Source organism: Balaenoptera acutorostrata, chromosome 11 (assembly GCF_949987535.1).
Source record: "Balaenoptera acutorostrata chromosome 11, mBalAcu1.1, whole genome shotgun sequence".
NCBI classification, from domain to species: domain Eukaryota; kingdom Metazoa; phylum Chordata; class Mammalia; order Artiodactyla; family Balaenopteridae; genus Balaenoptera; species Balaenoptera acutorostrata.
Genome location: NC_080074.1, coordinates 5459581 through 5477703, shown reverse-complemented (window position 1 = coordinate 5477703; position 18123 = coordinate 5459581). Strand labels below are relative to the sequence as shown.

Genomic DNA, 18123 nt, shown 5'->3' with positions numbered 1-18123 from the left:
ATCCCACATGCCGCAACTACTGAGCCCATGCCACAGCTAGAGAGAAGCCCGTGCGCTGCAACGAAAGATCCTGCGTGCCGCAACGGAGACCCGTTGCAGCCAAATAAATAAATAAATTAGTTTAAAAAAAATTGCGTAAAAAATTTCACTAGGCACATGTGGCCAGTGGCTACCCTATTGGACCACACAGTTCCAGAACCTGGAGGCTGGGGTCCTCACGAGTCCTCGATCCGCAGGAGGCCTCAGAGATACCATGTCTGCCCTCTGGGAGGATGGGCGGGTCCTGCCTCCCCTGCCCCGCCCCGGGGGTGGTGGGGGTGCTGGTCCATGTCCCAGAGACCAGGCTCTGCCTCCTGAGCCTTGGTCCCCTCCTCCCCTCTGGCAAGTTGTTCTGCCCTCATTGGTCTCCATCACTTTATCTGTAAAAGGAGCAGTTGTTCCCTGTCCTGGCTTATTGGGCGGTGGGCAGCGGGGTGGGGTGAGGGGCCCGGGCAAAGAGCAGAGTCTTTTGCTCTAGATTCCTGGGCCCCTCCTGTGCATGGGAGGTGGTGCTGGGCCGGGTAGCAGGTTGAGGGGCCGGGGGTGTGGGGTAAGGCTGCAGCCTGCTGATTAGGGCCCAGCTAGGATGGACCCGCGTGCTGGGTGCACACAGAAGCTCGTCGTCACCGGGGCATGGGAGGGTCTCTTCCTATGCTGTGAATACCGCTAGAAGAAGGAGCTCAGGCAGCTGACAAAGTGAGCAAGCAGAACAGGGCAGCAAACCCCAAACCAAAGCATAGGGCGCCCTGCAGGTTGTGGATTAACCGTGCCCACAGGCCCCTGCTCACTGATGGAGCGCTCCCTGCGTGCTGGGTGCTCCTCGCCCACCCCCCCCGCCCCCTCCCGCCCCGCAGGGTACCCACGACAACCCAGAGAGTTGGGAGCTAGCGTCATCCCCAAGGTCAGCGGTCTGCTCCTCTCCACGCAGCGGCACTCCATCCCAAACGCGCAGGTCAGCACATCCAATCCCGAGCGCGTGCTTTGCACCCTCGTCCTTCACCCGACTGCAGGCCCGCTCTCCTCAACGGGGATGGATTTTTTTTTTTTTTTACTTTAAAACATTTTCCTCCTTTTGAGTGGCTGCAGATCATTCACTGACTCCGTGCGTGGCCCAGAAACATCACCACGTGTCCCTCTGTAGTTTGCAGATGGCGTGTACCTGGTTCTTCTCATGGGGCTTCTGGAAGACTACTTTGTACCCCTGCACAACTTCTACCTGACCCCGGACAGCTTCGATCAGAAGGTACGTGCGTGCATGGTCTCCATCCCGGGAGTGGCGCGGGAAGCGCTCGTCCAAGGGCACAGTGTAGAATCCCCCACCCACTCTTTCTGGAGTCTAGCTGCATTCTCCAAAAAATAAGTACTGCCCAGAAAATGGTGTTGCAATTAGACGTGACCCTCAGGAAAAGAAGGAAACCCGTGGGCAGTGCCTGACGCATCCAAGTGTCGTGTGCCGTGTTCTCTTCGGGGTCTTTCCCCCGGGACGATGCTGGTTTTAATAATTGTGGCCAAAGGTCAGTAGAGTTGCAAATCCCTCCCCTGTTCATGACACACGGACATCCTGTCTTGTTTTCCTGCTGCTTCATGAGCTTCCTATATATACCATCTTAAGTGGCTGCACAAAGTCTATGGAGTGGCTCTGAGGTCACTGTCTCCCTGTTCCCCACTTTTGGGCGATCAACTTGTTTCTTTTTCACTATTAAAACAATAAGGCAGGGACTTCCCTGGTGGCGCAATGGTTAAGAATCTGCCTGCCAATTCAGGGGACACAGGTTCGAGCCCTGGTCCGGAAAGATCCCACATGTCACGGGGCAACTAAGCCCATGTGCCACAACTACTGAGCCCGCGCACCTAGAGCCCGTGCTCCGCAACAAGAGAAGCCACCACAGTGAGAAGCCTGTGCACCGCAACGAAGAGTAGCCCCCGCTCGCCGCAACTAGAGAAAGCCCGCGCACAGCAATGAAGACCCAAACGCAGCCAAAAATAAATAAATAAAAATAAATAATCTATTAAAAAATTATTTAAAAACAAAACAATAAGGCATTGTCTTGAATATATACACACACATGTATGTGTGTGTATATTTTTTTCATTCCTGTGGATTATTTTCTAGGAAAGTCCCTCAGAGAGGATTGTCTGGGTCAAAGGGCGTGACCTTCACATTTGGGATGCCCTTGTGACCAGGTGGTTTGCCTCCTGCCAGGGCTTCCCGAGGTCCAGCCATCCCTCCCAGCAGTATTTAGCGCATCGCTTTTAGAAATTTGGCTCGTGGACTGGCCGTATTGCTTGAACTCGAGAGCATCTGTCATTTTATTTTCCCGAAGCGCTAGACCGTGAGTTGGGGAGACAAACAATGCAAGCAGGTGGCAGCAGTCAGAGAAACATGGAAGCAGGGCCAGTGTTTATCAATCTGCCCACTTCTGGCACCTCGAGGGCGGTTTGCTCGTGGCCAAATGCCGCTGCCGTCTTGCCTGCTGAGATGGAATCAGAGCGGATCAGCGAGGTCCTGGCAGGTTTGCGTCCACGGTGAGCGGGGATGCACAGGGCTCTGCGGGGCCGGTCAGGAAGCAAGAAGACAAGACAGTTGAGTGACGGGGCTCATCTTGCATTTCCCGGCCACGTGGCTGGCTGCAGAAACGTGGTTTTGGAGAGATCTTTTCTTTGTTCAGATGAGTACGAAGGCTGGCAAGAAGGGTGAATTTAGTCAGGCCGTCTGGAGCTGGGCTTCTTTCCAGGACAGGCTCGGTGCAGCGGCAGGGGCGTCCCCTCCCAGCTCGGTCTCCTTCCCTTTGAGACGGGATGAAAGTCTCTGTCAGTCGCTCTCTGGCCTGGGAGGTGTGAGGCCTGTTGGGTCCACCTTTGCCTCTGATCGGGAGCCAGGAAGGGAAGGCTGCTGTCAGGGACCGTGCCCAGCCTGGTGCTCTCCTCGGAAGAGGCCGGCCTTCTGGAGGGTCCTTATCTGGCCACGTTAGCCCCCAGCTCCCACCCCTGGATTCTCTGCTTTCCTCCCCACAGGGAGTCGTGGCATCACGCCACCGCTGGGAGGTTCCTCGTGAGCCATGGTGGTAATTAACCTCCAGGTCTTCCCGACCACCTCGCGGGTGGTGGCCTTTCCCCGTTGCACAGACCTGAGCCCACTTCAGGCTGCTCCCAGTGCCCGAGCTCCCAGGCACCTCGTCCAGATGTGGCCAGGCAGTGGTGACACGTGCAGAGAGACCGTCACGGAGCATTCCCGGGCCGAGACTGCGAGGCGCTGGGTGTCTTTGCAGCAGCGGCAGGAGACTGAGGCTCAGTGAGCGAAGTCAGGGATGCATCGTGGGCTTGTGTTTTTAAACAACTGCACTGGATTTTATTTTTATTTTTTTAAACAAATTTGTTTATTTATCTGTTTGGTTTTTATTTTTGGCTGTGTTGGGTCTTCGTTGCTGTGCACGGGCTTTCTCTAGTTGTGGCGAGCGGGGGCTGCTCTTCATTGCGGTACACGGGCTTCTCATTGCAGTGGCTTCTCTTGTAGTGGAGCACGGGCTCTAGGCGCGTGGGCTCAGTAGTTGTGTCTCGCGGGCTCTAGAGCACAGGCTCAGTAGTTGTGGCACACGGGCTCAGTAGTTGTGGCTTGTGGGCTCTAGAGTGCAGGCTCCGTAGTTGTGGCGCACGGGCTTAGTTGCTCCGCGGCATGTGGGATCTTCCCGGACCAGGGCTCGAACTCGTGTTCCTTGCATTGTCAGGCAGATTCTTAACCACTGCACCACCAGGGAAGCCCCTGTACTGGATTTTAAAAAGACGAGACCAGACGTCTCTGACCCTGTAGGTTCCTGCAAACAAATGAACGGCCCCTTTGAACTGTCTCAGAGGCATGGGTACCACCGACGGCTTCTTGTTTTAGGCCCGCCGTTTGAGCCTTGCTCTGTGCCAGTCACTTTGCTGGGTCCCTTGGGCCTGTCACTCATCTTCTGGAAGATTCCACAGTGTCCCTCTCTCTGGGGGCGGAGTGTGTCCTGGAGACTCGGAGGTTATTCCTAGAAGCAAATCCCAGAAAGGGCTTTGCAGTTTCAAGGCGCTTTCCCTTCTGTCTCCTCATCTGATTCCCTACCCTGGCGAGGAATCGGGACCTCGCACGGGGGCTGGGGACATGGGGGGGTCACAGTCAGCAGGGGCAGAGCCGGAAAAGCCCGCTCCTTTTTGGGACCCTCTACTCTTCTCTCACCTGGCCAGGTCTTTGAAAATCCTTTGCACTGCAGAGAGGAAGGACTTGGGGTCCTGCCCGTGGGCTGGCTCGTAGCAGCAGTGTAGAGCCTTGGGGTTCAGCTCAAGGCTGGGGGGTGTGTCACACTCTGCGATCACGGTCAGGGAGGTGACCCCACATCCTCATCCGGAGCTGTTTGCTGTTCTTTGTGCCCAGTCCGTGGGGCTGGGCTCTGGGGGTGCTTCTCTGCCAGGGCAGGGAAGTTGTACGTGGCGAGGCATGGCTCTGAGAGAGAATGGGAGGAGGATGGGGGGCAGTTTCCTATCTGGTGGTTTCCTCTGACTGAGAAGAAAGCAGAGGGGAAATCTTGCTCAAAACCAACCACTGTTGGGACGTCCCTGGTGGTCCAGTGGTTATGACTCCGCGCTTCCACCGCAGAGGGCATGGGTTCGATCCCTGGTCAGGGAACAAAGATCCCCAATGCCGCACAGTGTGGCCAAAAATCTATAAATAAAATAAAGTAAAATAAAAGCTTTTTAAAAGTCTACAAAGTATTGTTACTTAAAAAAGCATGAGTCACTGTTGCGCTGAGCAGCTGCGGAGAAGTGGGACGTGGAAAGATGCTCCCCCCTCCCCCAGCTATTCTCTCCTTGGGGCAGGGGCGGGCCTCATGGACCGAACCGCGCTCCACACCTGTGCCGGGGGCGGATCCTGCAGGTCTGGAGGGGCCGCGGAAGACATCCGTTCCCATGTTGGGCTGACGGTCTAACCTGACGCTTGTTCCATTTCCCCCTCTTTGCCATCTTGACTCTGTCCCCACTCAGAGCCTGTGGTGTGTGTATGAATTCGGGGATCTGGACGGCCGTCAGCCGATGCTTTTGGAGACAGGGCCCAGGTTCCGAATCCAGACTTGGGTGGGTCTGGCCCCATCTCCTTGAACCTTGCGCCTTTCTTGGCACGGATGTCCTCATCCGTTTAGCCCCGGGACCTCCTCTGTAAAGTGGGAGATTACAGACCCTCCCGTCCATTTCCCATGCTCGTCCCAGCTCGAGGCCCAGCTCGGTGCAGCCCTCCCTCCCGGCCGGCTCCGGGCACTGCAGGTGGGGCTCTGGCAGCCTGACTTCTGTCTCCCCACCGCCTCTGCACGGCCTGAGAGCCTCCGGTCATGTGCAGCCCTCCCAGCCCGCTCTGGGCCGTGTCCCCCATGCCAGGGCCCGACTCCTGTGGACGCCCAGCAGCCCGTGGCTTCCTTTGCTTCTCTGAGCGCGGCCCGGTGCCAATGTGGCCTGGTTGCTTCCCTGGCATACCCCAAGCTCCTGTGGGCTCGACTAGCTGAGGGTTATTTTGCCAAACGTCTTTCTCCTGGTTAATTATTAAACCACATCGCAGGTAAACTTGTTAGCATGTTTCTGATTTCATTTGCAGTGAAATCATGAAAATGTTATTGTTCAAAGGGTATTCGATTATGAAGAGCCCTAAAGTCCCTTCTAGCTCTGACACTGGTGATTTATTTTATTTTTTGGTCCTCCACCCCTCACCAGCCTTTGCTCGAAGCCGACGTTTGGCTGCCTGTGATTTGGTTGATCACCAGCACCTCTGTGGTTCAGGTGGACTTTAAACACAGCAGAGAAGGCTCTGTGTCTAACCTCGGCGGCAGCCATTAGCAGAATGCGAGCTTCGAGCATCCTTGGGGGCCGAGTGCTGGAGGGGGAGGGCGTGTGGGGATGCGGATGTGTCCACCTTTCTGGGGCCGTGCAGGTGAGGGCCAGGACCAGAGCCCTGCCGTGGCCACCAGCGGCCTGACTTCAGTTCCAGCGGGGTCCAGGTGCCTGCCCCTTACCAGGGCCACCGCTGTCCTGCCGAGAGCACAGCTGTCACACTCAGCTCGTTTGAGGCCCTTCTGGCAGATGGCGGGTGGCTGCTTTATGCTGGGGATGGTGCACGGGGCTGGGGACCTTCGGGAAGTGACTTGTCCTCTCTGAGCCTCGGTTTCCTCATCTGTAAAAGGAAGTCACTGTCACTTGTCATCATGTGGATGTGTTGGGACCTGGGGACCCCTAGCCCTTGAGGGCAGGCTTTGTGCCCGCATCCCTGCATGTCCCAGCCGCCCCCGATCATTGGCGAGGGGAGTGAGGACCACCAGGTGAATGTGTGTTACCCTCAAAAGACTCCCTCACCCTCCCTCTGCCCACCCTGTCGCTCTGCCCAGGACACTCCCGGTCCTCGTGGGCGTAGTTACTCCAAAGCCTCCCTCTGTCCACACTTGCTCCCATCCCGTCCTTTTAGAAGGAACGCAGGGGGCAGCGGGCGGGCCTGGGACCAGCTGCGGCCCCGGTGCTAACTCTGGCTTCCTCTGCAGGTCCACAATGTGTCGTTTGCCTTTGAGCTGATGCTGGACGGAGGCCTTAAGAAGCCCAAGGCTCGCCCCGAAGGTAACGCCCTGACCCAGGTCTTAGAGGGGCTGCCCGGCCAGCAGTGTCTCTCCCTTCAGGCCCCGCACGTGTGGCTCAAAGGCTGGGCTCTGCCGACCCCAGCCCCACATGTCCCCTGTGCTCAGGGTTTCGGGGACCAAGAGGCCTGCGCTGGCAGAGCCACCAAGGCTGATTCTTTAGTAACCACTTGACTCGGAGGACGTGGCCCCTGCTCCACGGCCTCGGGATTTAATTGCCCCTCCAGGTGCCATTGCTCAGACTAGAGATGCCGCTTCACGTCTGGAAAGGATGTTAAAGGCTTACTGCAGTTTAATGCCTGTCGGGTCGATGTCCTGATGCCCGGGCAATGCTCGTGAGCAGGGACGTGGCTCGGTCATGCCCCCATGAGGTCTGAATGGCAGTGGAGTCCCGCAGAGCCCCGGCGAGGGGCCACCTCGCTGTCACACCTGGCTCCTATGTTAAATGACCTATACCAGGAATCCCTAACGCAAATGGGCATCTGAATCCCGGGGAGGGGCCGCGGGGGGCTTCCTTAAACACAGCTTCTGATTTGGGGGCCGTGGAGTGGACCCTCCAAGTCTCGTTTGTAACAAGTGGCCAGGTGACACTAGTGCTCCTGGCCCGACGACCCCACTTTGGGAATCACCGCCCTACAGTGACGGCGTGAATTCTGGGCGGGGTGTCCTCTGCACACACCCGCCCTGGGAGGCTCAGCAACCACTGCTGAACACTCGTCCGGGGACAGGAATTCCGTCCTGTGACCCACGATCCCCATAGCCCTCCCCAAGCCCCTGGTCTGAGCTCACAGGGCAAGTGAGAAAGCCAGGTCCCCGACTCCCAGGAGGACAGAGCCCCTTCCCACCAAACAAGGCGGCTGGGACTTACTGGGCCACACGCTGTGTCTGACCTTGAGGGGGTGGGACAGCAGCTCCCACCTGCCCTGCCCCAGGAGGCCCGTGGTCCTGGCACAGGAGGGCCTGTGGGTGTTTGGTCCCCAGGAATTGTCCTTGGTTGTCGTAGACCCTACACCACGCAGACTTGTCCAATGCAAATCCTAGAAGGGATGACATCCTCGCCATCCCAGGTGCTCATCCCGCGGGTAGTGGCCCAGGGGTTCTCACGGGAGTCTGTATCTTGGGGGATGGCGGAAGTGCCCTGCTGGGGACACAGAGGATGTCCCACGTGTCTCCCAAGTGCTTGGGGCACCAAGGCTTGGGGCGCACTCTCTCATCCACCAAACGGTCTCTCTGTTTCCTTCTGCAGATGTGGTGAACCTGGACCTCAAATCCACCCTGCGGGTTCTTTACAACCTGTTCACCAAATACAAGCACCTGGAGTGACGGGCGCGGCGCAGCAGAGACCGCGGCGGGGACGGTGCTTTGGGAGGTGCCCTGGCCTCCTCGCCAAGCCCGCGGTTGTTCCCCACCCCCACCCCACCTTTTTCTGGTTGATACCCTTAACCTCCTTTCCCTGTAATTCTGCAGCGGGCGGCCTCTTTTGAAATGCAGGTTCCAAACACCAGTGCTCGAGTTTGCAGCCTGGCTTCACCTGGGGTGTCCCCGGGTGCTGTCCCTTGTTGATCAAAAGATGGAAAAGAAAAAGGCCAGAACCCCTGGGAGGGGTCGCCCGGCGTTCCAGCTGACAGCCGTCAGTGACCACAGGGGATCAGAGATGGAGCTTTGCATCAGTGGCAATGGCTTGTCTGTCCCTGTGGAATCTCCTGGGTAGGGCTCTCCTCGGCAGTGAGGGCTTTCTACTAAAAAGCGTTTTGCAGTTTTAAAAACTTCACTCTTAAGTCTCAGAAGCTTTAGCTGTGACCGAGTGTCCACCCACATCCCTGCTTCTTGGCCACTCCATGCTGTTTTCATATAGCTTTTGCACAGACACCTGGGACCCAGAGGACCCAGCTGCCACGGTCCGAGGGAGGAAGGATTTCTGAGGCATTTCTTTATTTCTTGCTACGGCCGAGTGGGCTGTGTCGGAATCGGCTCCACAATGCCTCTGGAGTGGCAGTGGCCTTGTAGACACCTTCCGGTGGGAAGTGTCCAGTCCCAGAGCTCCTGTTTGGGGATGGATGCATTTTAAAAAGCCTTAGAAAGCACGGTGTTTTAGTTGGCTTGGGCCGCTATAACAAAGTGCCACAGACGGGGGCCTTGGACAACAGACGTTTATTCTCTCACAGTTCTGGAGACTGGAAGTCGAGATCAAGGTGTCATCAGCGTTGGTACCTTCCGAGCGTCTCTCCTTGGCTTGTAGACGCCGTCCTCTCCAGGCATCCTCACGTGTCTCCCCGTGTGTCTGTGTCCTAATCTCTTCTTTTAAGGACACCAGGCAGATTGGATTGGGGTCTACCCTAATGACCTCATTTTACCTTAATTACCTCTGTAAAGACCCTGTCACCAAATACTGTCACATTCTCAGGTCCTGGGGGTTAGGACTTCAACATGTGGGTTCTGGGCGGGGGGGTGGGCAGAGCTCAGCCTGTAACAGGGAGATGTGAAGTGTTCACCTCTCTCCTCCCCGAGTACCAGCTTTCTGGAGCCCTGTTGGCATCCTTTGGGGCACCCTGTTGAAGGAGATGAGATCCCTCGTCTGCGTGCTCTTCAGCCCTCGCCCACCTTGGCTCAGGAGAGAAATGGGGACCCATAGGCTGGGTCTGAGGCGGGTCCTATGCTGGGTCACCCCCTCCCCCAACCCCTGGCTCCCGAGCTGGGGTTTTTATGACACGCCAACCACCTGAGTTCGCTCAGCATTTGCTGCCCCAGCAAGATGGGCCTTTCTCTACTGTTTGATTCTCGCCTTCCTGCTGTAGATCAGAGCTCCTGAAGAAGTTGTTAATATTAAATTGAATACCAACGCTCAAGACTTAGAAAACACTTTCATGTTCTGTCTCAGCTCAGGCAGCTGCCAGGCTGGAGATGGGTTCAGAATAGCCGTTTTGATGGAGGTGGTTACCCAGCAGGGGAAAGAAATAATGAAAATGGCATTACGGTGTCTCCTGCGGGATGCGGTGACATTTAAGAACCAACAAAAGAGCCGAGGCTGGAACATTCTGGGCCGCCTTCATTACACGCGTAGAATCACGGTGACTGCGGCCCGTGGAGACCGATCCACCTGCCTTGTCCACAGGTGGGCTTGGCAAGGGTGTTGCTGCTTCCTGGGGGCCCTGGGAGGGATGACGGAGGTGAGGTCGGGGTTTGGAAAAAAGCCTCGAGGGTCTTCAGCCCAGGTGGGTGGCTCTGGCCTATTCCATGCCCTGGAGGGGCGGGATTGGTTACTCTGGGGGTGGGGGGATAGGGGTCGGGGTTCAGCGAGCCCACTTCAAGCCCTCTGTGTTTCAAGTAGGAGAGTAACAGGAATGATAAGATATGTGGGGAAAGTATAAACAGGCACTTTTGTGTCATAATGCTGACTGTTTAAGGCCATGCTCCAGCAAAGAATGTGATCTAGTCTCCAAATTATTTTTTTTCAAGTTGGTGCAAAGGTGTAGGTGTGCCTTCCACCCACCCGCGAAGGGCCTCCTCGGGCTGTAGGCGTCTCGTTCTCCTCCCTTGACTCAGAATTGAAAGCGGGGCCTGGTCGGGTGTGGAGGTGAGGGCTGGTGAAGCAGTTTCGGGGCAGAAGTCAGGGTGAACTCTGCGGTAGGGAGACTCCCCTTGGGGTCCACCCATCGTCCCTGTTGGCTTGGGGCCAGCAGTTGTCAGGACGTGAGTTTCAGGGCCTGGGGTGTCCCCTCTGTGGAGTGCCACGTGCTGGAGCATCTTGGGGTAACTGGAGCAGCAGAAACAACTTTCTCTTGATTCTCGCCGGGGGCTCCTTGGAATGCAAACGCTTCCCTCTTAGTCCTTAATTGAGGAAAGTTCTGGAACCCTTCCTCCTCCACTGACCCCCATTTTCAGTGAATGGTTTTCCCCCCTGAAGAGGGACCCTCGTCCTCAGGGACTAAGTGAAAGCAAGACCGTTGGCGCCTGTGCGGTGACGGGCAAAGGCCGGGAAATGCCTCCTTTTACTGTCCTCAGGGTGGCGTGTCTTTGAAACCCACCCCCACTGGTTTTGGGGAGCCTGCTTGCAGCTCTGGTTCCCCTGGACCAGCCACACGGCCTCATGCAAGCACTGAGTCCAGAGCCCCACGCACCCTAAGGTCCTAACTGGATGTGACACAGAGCTGTGTTGTTTTAAAGCAACCGAATCCTCTTCCCCGATTTGTGTGCCAATATTTTATTGTCCTTTTAATTGTTTTAAGCAGTGTTTACTTTGGATTTCTGGGTATTAAATAAAGCCACTGAAACCCTGGCTGTGTTGTCGACCTGCCCATGGGCTGGCGGCGGGAGCCGGCGCATTCCAGGGGCGCAGCACACAGACGATGTGCTGTGGTTTATCCCAAAAAAGGCCGCTGCCTCTGTCTGGCTGCCGTGGTTTCTTTCGTGCCTTTAGCTGTCATGGTTGTGCCAGCCCTGTGCTTGGTGCTGGGGCCACAGGATGCCAGCACAGCCCTGCTCCCTGGGAGCTGCCAGCTGGACGAGGAAAGAGCCAGCTCATGCCTTGTGTGGGGAATTGGGCCCTGGGGGGCTGCGACCAAGGGTTTCATGGGCGGGAGCCATGGGGAGAAGAGGGTGGCAGAGTCACAGCTGCGGCTGAGCCATAATAAAGAACAGAACAGGCGAGTCTGCCCATGCACCTGGCTCCAAACCAGAGCGGGAGATGCCAGCGGCCAATGGCACGGGCTGGATGAAAGGGCCGCTACAGGGAGTTGGTCCCCTCCTTACACGTTGGGGCAAGAGACCCGGAGGTGACCCGCAGTGCGACCAGATCTTGGGGGCTGCACGCTGGCCCTGCTGTAAACCCTCCCCGCGGAAGTGGTGGGATGCTTCAGGTGTATCTAACTTTTCTCTACGAAAGGTTAAAATTGTGACTATGAAAGTATGGCTAGCCTGGGGGGTGAAGCAACAATGCTATTAAGAAATGCTAAAAATTACAAACTGTTGCTAGAAAGATCCTGGGCTTTGGAGAGACACCTGGGTTTACATCCGGCTTTGTCCCCGTGTGACTGCTGATGAGTTAATTAACCCACTCTTTCCAGAGTCCCCCCTCACCAAATTCACCCCTCCCTCCCTTAAAATTCCAACCAGGGTGGTTCTCCCCCACACCCCACCCCCCATACCTGGCAACGTCTGGACACAGTTTGGAGGGAGGGGCATATCACGATACACAAGACCAGCTCCCCTCCTCCCAACAAGGAGTCCCCCAGCTCAAAACGTCCGAGATGCTGAGGTTGAGAAGCCCTGCTGTGAATCGCCAAGTGCTTGAGCCTGTCTAACCTGTGGTCTTCTTGGATGGGATAATCTATTAATATTGATGAGGCTAAAGCATCGTACCGTGACGTCAGTTCTTTCAGGCCAGCAACGGTGCCTGACCTTCCAGGGGTCTTCTTGTTGGTCCTGTTCAGGGGACATTCCCCGAGGGTCTGGTTTGTCCAAGTGGCCAGGGACACAGCCATGGAGAGAGAGAGACAGGTGTGTGGACAATTCCCAGGGAGAACCACGATGCTGGAGGGGCCCCGGGTGTGGCCAGGAGAAGCTAATGCTCTCTGGGGAGGGGCAGCGAGGACTTCCGGAAAAGGAGCGAGAACCGTGCCTCAGGTCGACCTGCAGTGGAGGTGGGCACGCTCCAGTTCTCCACTTTTATAAGTTCTGTCCCCATTCTTCCTGGGTGACCCCCTGGCGTGAGTGGCTTGCTCTAAGGAAAGCCACCCCATCCAGCCACCCGCTCCCCGCAGGGATGCTGCTGGGGGTGGGGGGGGGCATCGGAATCTCTGCTTCGGTCAGGGTCCCTGCCGAGTGGCCCGTCCCTGGGGAACTGTGACATTACATGCCACCTGCCCTCGGCAGAATTCGTAGACTCCGAAATTTCAGAGAAAGGAGGGGCCTTCTGAGGTCATCTTGTTTAAGCCTTTCCCAGGCAGGAGCCAGCTCAGCACTGACGGAGGGTCACGGACACTGCAGGGACAGGGCCTGTTCCTTCTGCAAGGGCAGCGTCTTGTGCTTGGCACGTTCAGATTTTGTCAGCTTTCGTTTTAAGTGGAAATCCACTCTTGGGGGTATCGTTTGATTCGATAAATCGTCATTATCCTCACTAGCGACCAGGGTTAGGCGTTACCCTGGGGTGGGATGTGGGAGCCCCCATGAGCTCCACACGATAGGAACTTGAACATTCATTTAGTCAGTATTTATTGGGGGCTGACCGTGTACCAAGCTAGGTCCTGGGGACGCAGCCTGGAACAGGGTGGACACAGCCACTGCCTGGGGAACTGGAGCGTGGAAGGGTATGCAGAGTGGGGGGTTGTGTGGACAAGGTCGGTGCAGACAGGGCAAGTTCTGGGAAGAAAATAAGACCGTGATGTACTGGAGAGATGCAGGTGGGGTGGGAGACTTCGGAGGCAGAGGGATTTGAGCTGGGACCCATGATTCACACATCCCCCTCCCCCCCGGACCTAGGAGGGACCCGTGGCTCGGTCCAGCAATGGGCTGAGGACAGCCATGATAGGGTAAAACGTTTAAGTCACATTGTACATCTAAATCCTGTCTCCTTTGCTGACCCTCGGTGTGCCTTTCCAAACACCTGTGCAGGATTCTGATTTTCTACATGTTCGGAATGTAGCTCGAGATTTCTGACCGCGTCAATTGTTTAAATGCACTGACATTGTGCCAGAAAGCCAGAAGGAGTATTCGAAGAGTGATGGGACATGTCACAGGACATAGGAGCCGTCTTAAAGCGTGTCCATGTTGTGGACAATTAAGCATCAGAAAGTATAGCACTCTGAATGCAAAAAAATCCGTGCATTTACAGTGACACTAAACAAGGATGAAGGTGAGGACCTCCTTTTTCTTTTCATATATATATATATTTTTTGGCCGAACCATGCGGCATGTGGGATCTTAGTTCTCCCACCAGGGATGGAACTCGTGCTCGCTGCGTTGGGAGTGCGGAGTCTTAACCACTGGACCACCAGGGAATTCCACACGTATTTTAAATTGTCTGTAGGCTCCACATAAATGGGGCTTTTCTTGCTTCTGGCCCACTACTCTACCCCTTCCTCTAAAAGAGGAAGTCCCTTGTTTAACATTTTATACTTATATAATTTCAGACTTAGAGAAAAGTTGCCAGAATAGTCTAAAGAATTCCTGTATTTACCCCAATCCCCATAAATGTTAACATTTTACCGTATTTGCTTTATCCTTTCTATCTTCTCAATACAGATATAGATGCAGGTATTTAGATATAGGTCAGTCTATGTAGATAGAGATCTATGTATCATCTGTCTGTCTATCTAGATAATTATCTTTCCTGAATCTTTGAGAGTAAGTCACATAGGTTATGCCCTTTTATCTCTAAATACTTTGATGTATGTTTCCTAAAAACAAAAACGTTCTCTTACATAATTTTAGTACAAGTGTCATTACCAGGAAATTGATGCAATAGCGTTATCTAATCTATAGGCCTTAATTCTATTTTTCCAGTTGTCCCGATAATGTCCTTTTCCCCAAAGAAATGCATTTGGAACAGTTCTTCCATCTCTCTTTACTCTTTGTGACACTGATGCTGAAGAATACAGGCCAGTTATTTTCTAGAATGTCTCTCAGCTTGCATTTGTCTGGTGTTTCCCTCATGATTAGATTCGGGTTGTGCGTTTTTGGCAGAACCTATGTGTTCTTCTCAGCTCCTCTTATCAGGAGACATAACACGTTGATCTATCCCATTTCTTGGGATATTTATTTTGATTACTTAGTTAAGATGATGTTTATCATGTTTGTCCACTGAAAATGTACCTCTTCTTTCTAATTATCTCATGGGGGAAGGATGTCTATGGTTATAGGGTTAACTTTCCACCAGAAATAATTAGAAAACTGGGCAAAAATGTAGGAGAAAACTATTTCAGACATTAGACCAGAGGCAGGGCAGGTCTATGAACCTTAAAAAAAGGGGGAGACAAATGAGGTAAACCCTATGATTGCCCAGCCTTCCTGCCTGGATGTTATTCCTGGACTGGGGTGCAGGAGTGGGAGCTCAGAGAGAGCCCAGTGGTCTCACTGAATTGAGGAGACAGAGATCAGAGTTTGAAGAGATCAAGGTTAAAAGCAAACTTTAAAAGTATCAGAGTAATTCACAATTAACTGCCTGCCAGAAAAATGCCAACAGTCTTTAAAGGAATGCAGTGAAATTCTCCCAACAGCGGAAAATCCCTAGTGTCTACATTCAGTTTAAAAAATTACTAGAAATGCAAGGCAGAAGAATGTGACCCATAACCAGGAGATGAATTAGTCAATAGAAGCAGATCCAGAAATGACAGAGATGGTGAAATTAGCATTCTACAAGACAACTGACCTGGGCTCTTTAAAAATATTCATGTCATGGAAGACCGTTCCAGATTAAAAGACTCTAAAGAGACATGACAGCCAAATGCCACCAAGTGGAACCTATGATCCTGATTGGATCTTGCAGTAAAAAAAATAAACAAAACCCCTGTAAACAGCATAATAATAATTGGGGAAATTTGAATATGGATGAAAATATTACTATTTCAGTGTTAATTTTCTTGGGTGTCATAATGGTATGTGTCCCGTAGAAGAATATCCTTGTTTCTAGGAGATAAATTCTGAAATATTTAGAGATGACATGTCACAGTTCCTTCCCTGCAATTTATTTTTAAATGGTTCAGAAAAAGAGTGAAAGAAAAAGCAAACTTAGTAAAATGTTAAAAAATAGAACAAACAACCAAACCTGTATTGAGATTTGGGGATGTAAATATCATTTACATACTTTATATAGTTATGTAAGCATAGCTATGATAGATAACTCTAATATAATTATATAAAATAATTATATAGTTTCCTATATAAAGTTCAAGTTAAAAAAAATGGTATTGAGAGATAGAATCATTCTGTGAATTGGGGTATCAAAAACTGAGACATTACCAGGAAAATATGAACCCAGGAGATGTTCTGCAGGGTGTGTATATGAGCATGTACACTTTCATGTGCATGTGTGTATGTGTGTATAACTCCGCAAGGAAGGAAGTATGGGTAATTATTACTGTCCTTTCTGCAGCTGGTCATGGGCTGTAATTATATTTAGATCTCTTCTACTTTTCACTACAGATTTGTTTTACCCCTGCCTCCCCCCGCCCACCAACCAGGACTTCAGCTGCTCACTGTTTGTTTCCTTGGGGGGTGGACCTCAGTCTTCCTTTCTGAGGGTTCTGAGTCTTTCCTCGTCCTGTCACTATGGGGGTCTGTGGGTTGCCATTCATTTTTAGCACATGACATGACAGTTCTAGGAGGCACCCCAGAGACTGTCCTGGGTTCCAGATACCCTCCTCCATGCCCCTACTGTGTTGCAGTAACCCTACTTCCCCTTAAAATAATCAGGCTTACATCCCCATCCAACATGGTAACCCTCTTTTTTTTTTACCCATTGGCCCAGTGGCAAAAGGACACACTCACGGCCAGGTTGTGTGCTCCTGGCAAAAGTATTCCTCTCTTGGGTACTAAGCCTCTTAACTGGCACAGGCCAAGGTGCTTTCCCCTTGTTGTCAGGGCTGAGCCCGAGGGAAGCTGTAGCCCTGCAGCCTCTACTTCTGGATCCTCCCAGTCATCCCTGGCCAAGCAACCTTACCTGTTCTAGACACGAAACAAATTCTGTCATTTTCTCGATGTCCCATGATGTGACACAGCAGAGATTTGGAAGATGCTTGTGCATCCAGGCTTACTCTCTCTTCTTGTGTGGAGACTACTGTGTAAATGAGCCCGAGTGGGTCCGCTGGAAGATGGAGCCCATGTGGTCAACCGCCAGCCTGCCACGGCCAGACCTTTGAATGAGGCCATTCTGGACAACCTGCCACCAGCTGACCACAGAAACGTGAGAGAGCCCAGCAGAGGTCACCCAAGCTGTTCCAGATTGGAACTGCCTGACCAACTCACAGAATCACACGCTAAATAGAACGCCTGTTGTTTTGAGCTACTAAGTTTTGGGGTGGTTTGTTATGCAGCAAAAACTAACTGATACACCCACCCTGCCTTAGATGAACAAAGGCTGCCCCTTGGCCTCTGCCATTTTGAAGTGACCTCAGTTCCACTGAACTTGGGGAGCCCGTCTCAATGGCAGCTTCTCCCAGCATCATTCCTGGGCTACCGAGGATGGCCACTGATGTGTCCTTGGGTCTTCTCAGGGGAGATGGCCACATGTGACAAATCCACTCAAATATCCTTCCACATTATACCAGGGTATAGCTGTCATCCCATTTTCATTCAGTGGAGGCCAATGCCAAGTCCATTTTCAGTAAGCAACCTAGCAAGTGGGTTAGAACCACTCCCAGCTGGTCCCACTGGTGCCCCAGGATTCAGACTCCCCAGCAAGTGCATCTCTATCAGTGAATGCAGCCCGATCTACAAGTGTGTCTCTTCTTCCCTGGCCCAACACCCTTCCCGTACATGTTTCCCCTTTTTGGCTGACATAAATTAGCAAATGTTTACCATTTTTAAAAAGATATAAACCTCACCCCCCAGGTTTGACTTTGTGTCTGCCCTCCAGAACAGGCTGGAACTGACTGTAGTTTAAGTCTGGGGGCTGGGAGGACAACAGGGATGGTGCGTGAGAAGAGTCAGCTTGCCCTGCAAGGTAGACCTCCATGAGGTCACTACAAAGTTTCCTGGGAGGGGAGAGCCTCTCCCGTCAGCCATGGGGGCAGGGCTGCGCCTGCTGCCGGGATTCAGGCTTGGGTGCTTGGATTTAACTGCAGGTGACTATTCCATCCTTAGAGTCCCTCTCTTCCCCCAGAGGACGCCCTGCCTTTCACATAGGAAACTGGGCGAGGCTGTGGATTTAGTCTGCAGCACACAGGATTAGATTCTGCATCTGATTTTCAGCTGTATCAGCCCTGTAACATCCCCAAGAGACGGGAATTCTTTTAGGGCCATTATAAGAACTCCCTGGTACTCTCACTAGAGAGGAGTACCAGGTCACCTGGACAGAGAATTTAAAGCCCTGGGACTATTTACTTTGAAGAAACTCTTTGGTATGACAATAAAGAAAAAACTCATCCACAGTTCTTGAATAAACAATGCTGATCATATTGTGTATGGAAGCCACAATGCAGTCTGCCAAAACTAGGGATTTAATAGGTACTTAGTTCTGGGCGATTACAGGTAATTGTTTTGCCACCCTGTGCCTTGACCTATTAGATTTCATTCTCTGAGGGTTACTAGGTCCTCACTGTCTTGATATCAACCAGAACTAGTAACCAATTCCAGATCCCCATCCCTGAGGGTACATTGCCTGCAATTATTTCTGGTAACCAATCCTACGTTAATTGGGATTCAGCTGCAGGTAACTGGAACCACTTTAGTTGCTGAAGCAGAAGGGAATATAACACAGGAAATCAGGTGATCACAGAGCCATGGAAATTTGTGGGAG

At 53.0% G+C, this 18123-nt stretch overlaps 1 protein-coding gene across 2 annotated transcripts in view; it reads left to right on the top strand.

The window, feature by feature from the left end:
• The window catches only part of PARVB (parvin beta), a 115747-nt gene extending 104800 nt beyond the window's left edge, over window positions 1-10947 (top strand). The window contains exons 11-13 of one of the 2 annotated variants that reach the window (XM_057556543.1): window positions 1181-1282; window positions 6582-6654; window positions 7918-10947. In XM_057556543.1, the coding sequence (XP_057412526.1) occupies window positions 1181-1282; window positions 6582-6654; window positions 7918-7994 (252 nt within the window). In that variant the 3' untranslated portion in view covers window positions 7995-10947. Of the gene's footprint in view, window positions 1-1180; window positions 1283-1802; window positions 1991-6581; window positions 6655-7917 lie in introns of those variants that run through there. The other variant, XM_057556544.1, reaches the window with a different exon arrangement.
• The last annotated feature ends 7176 nt before the right edge of the window (window positions 10948-18123 follow it).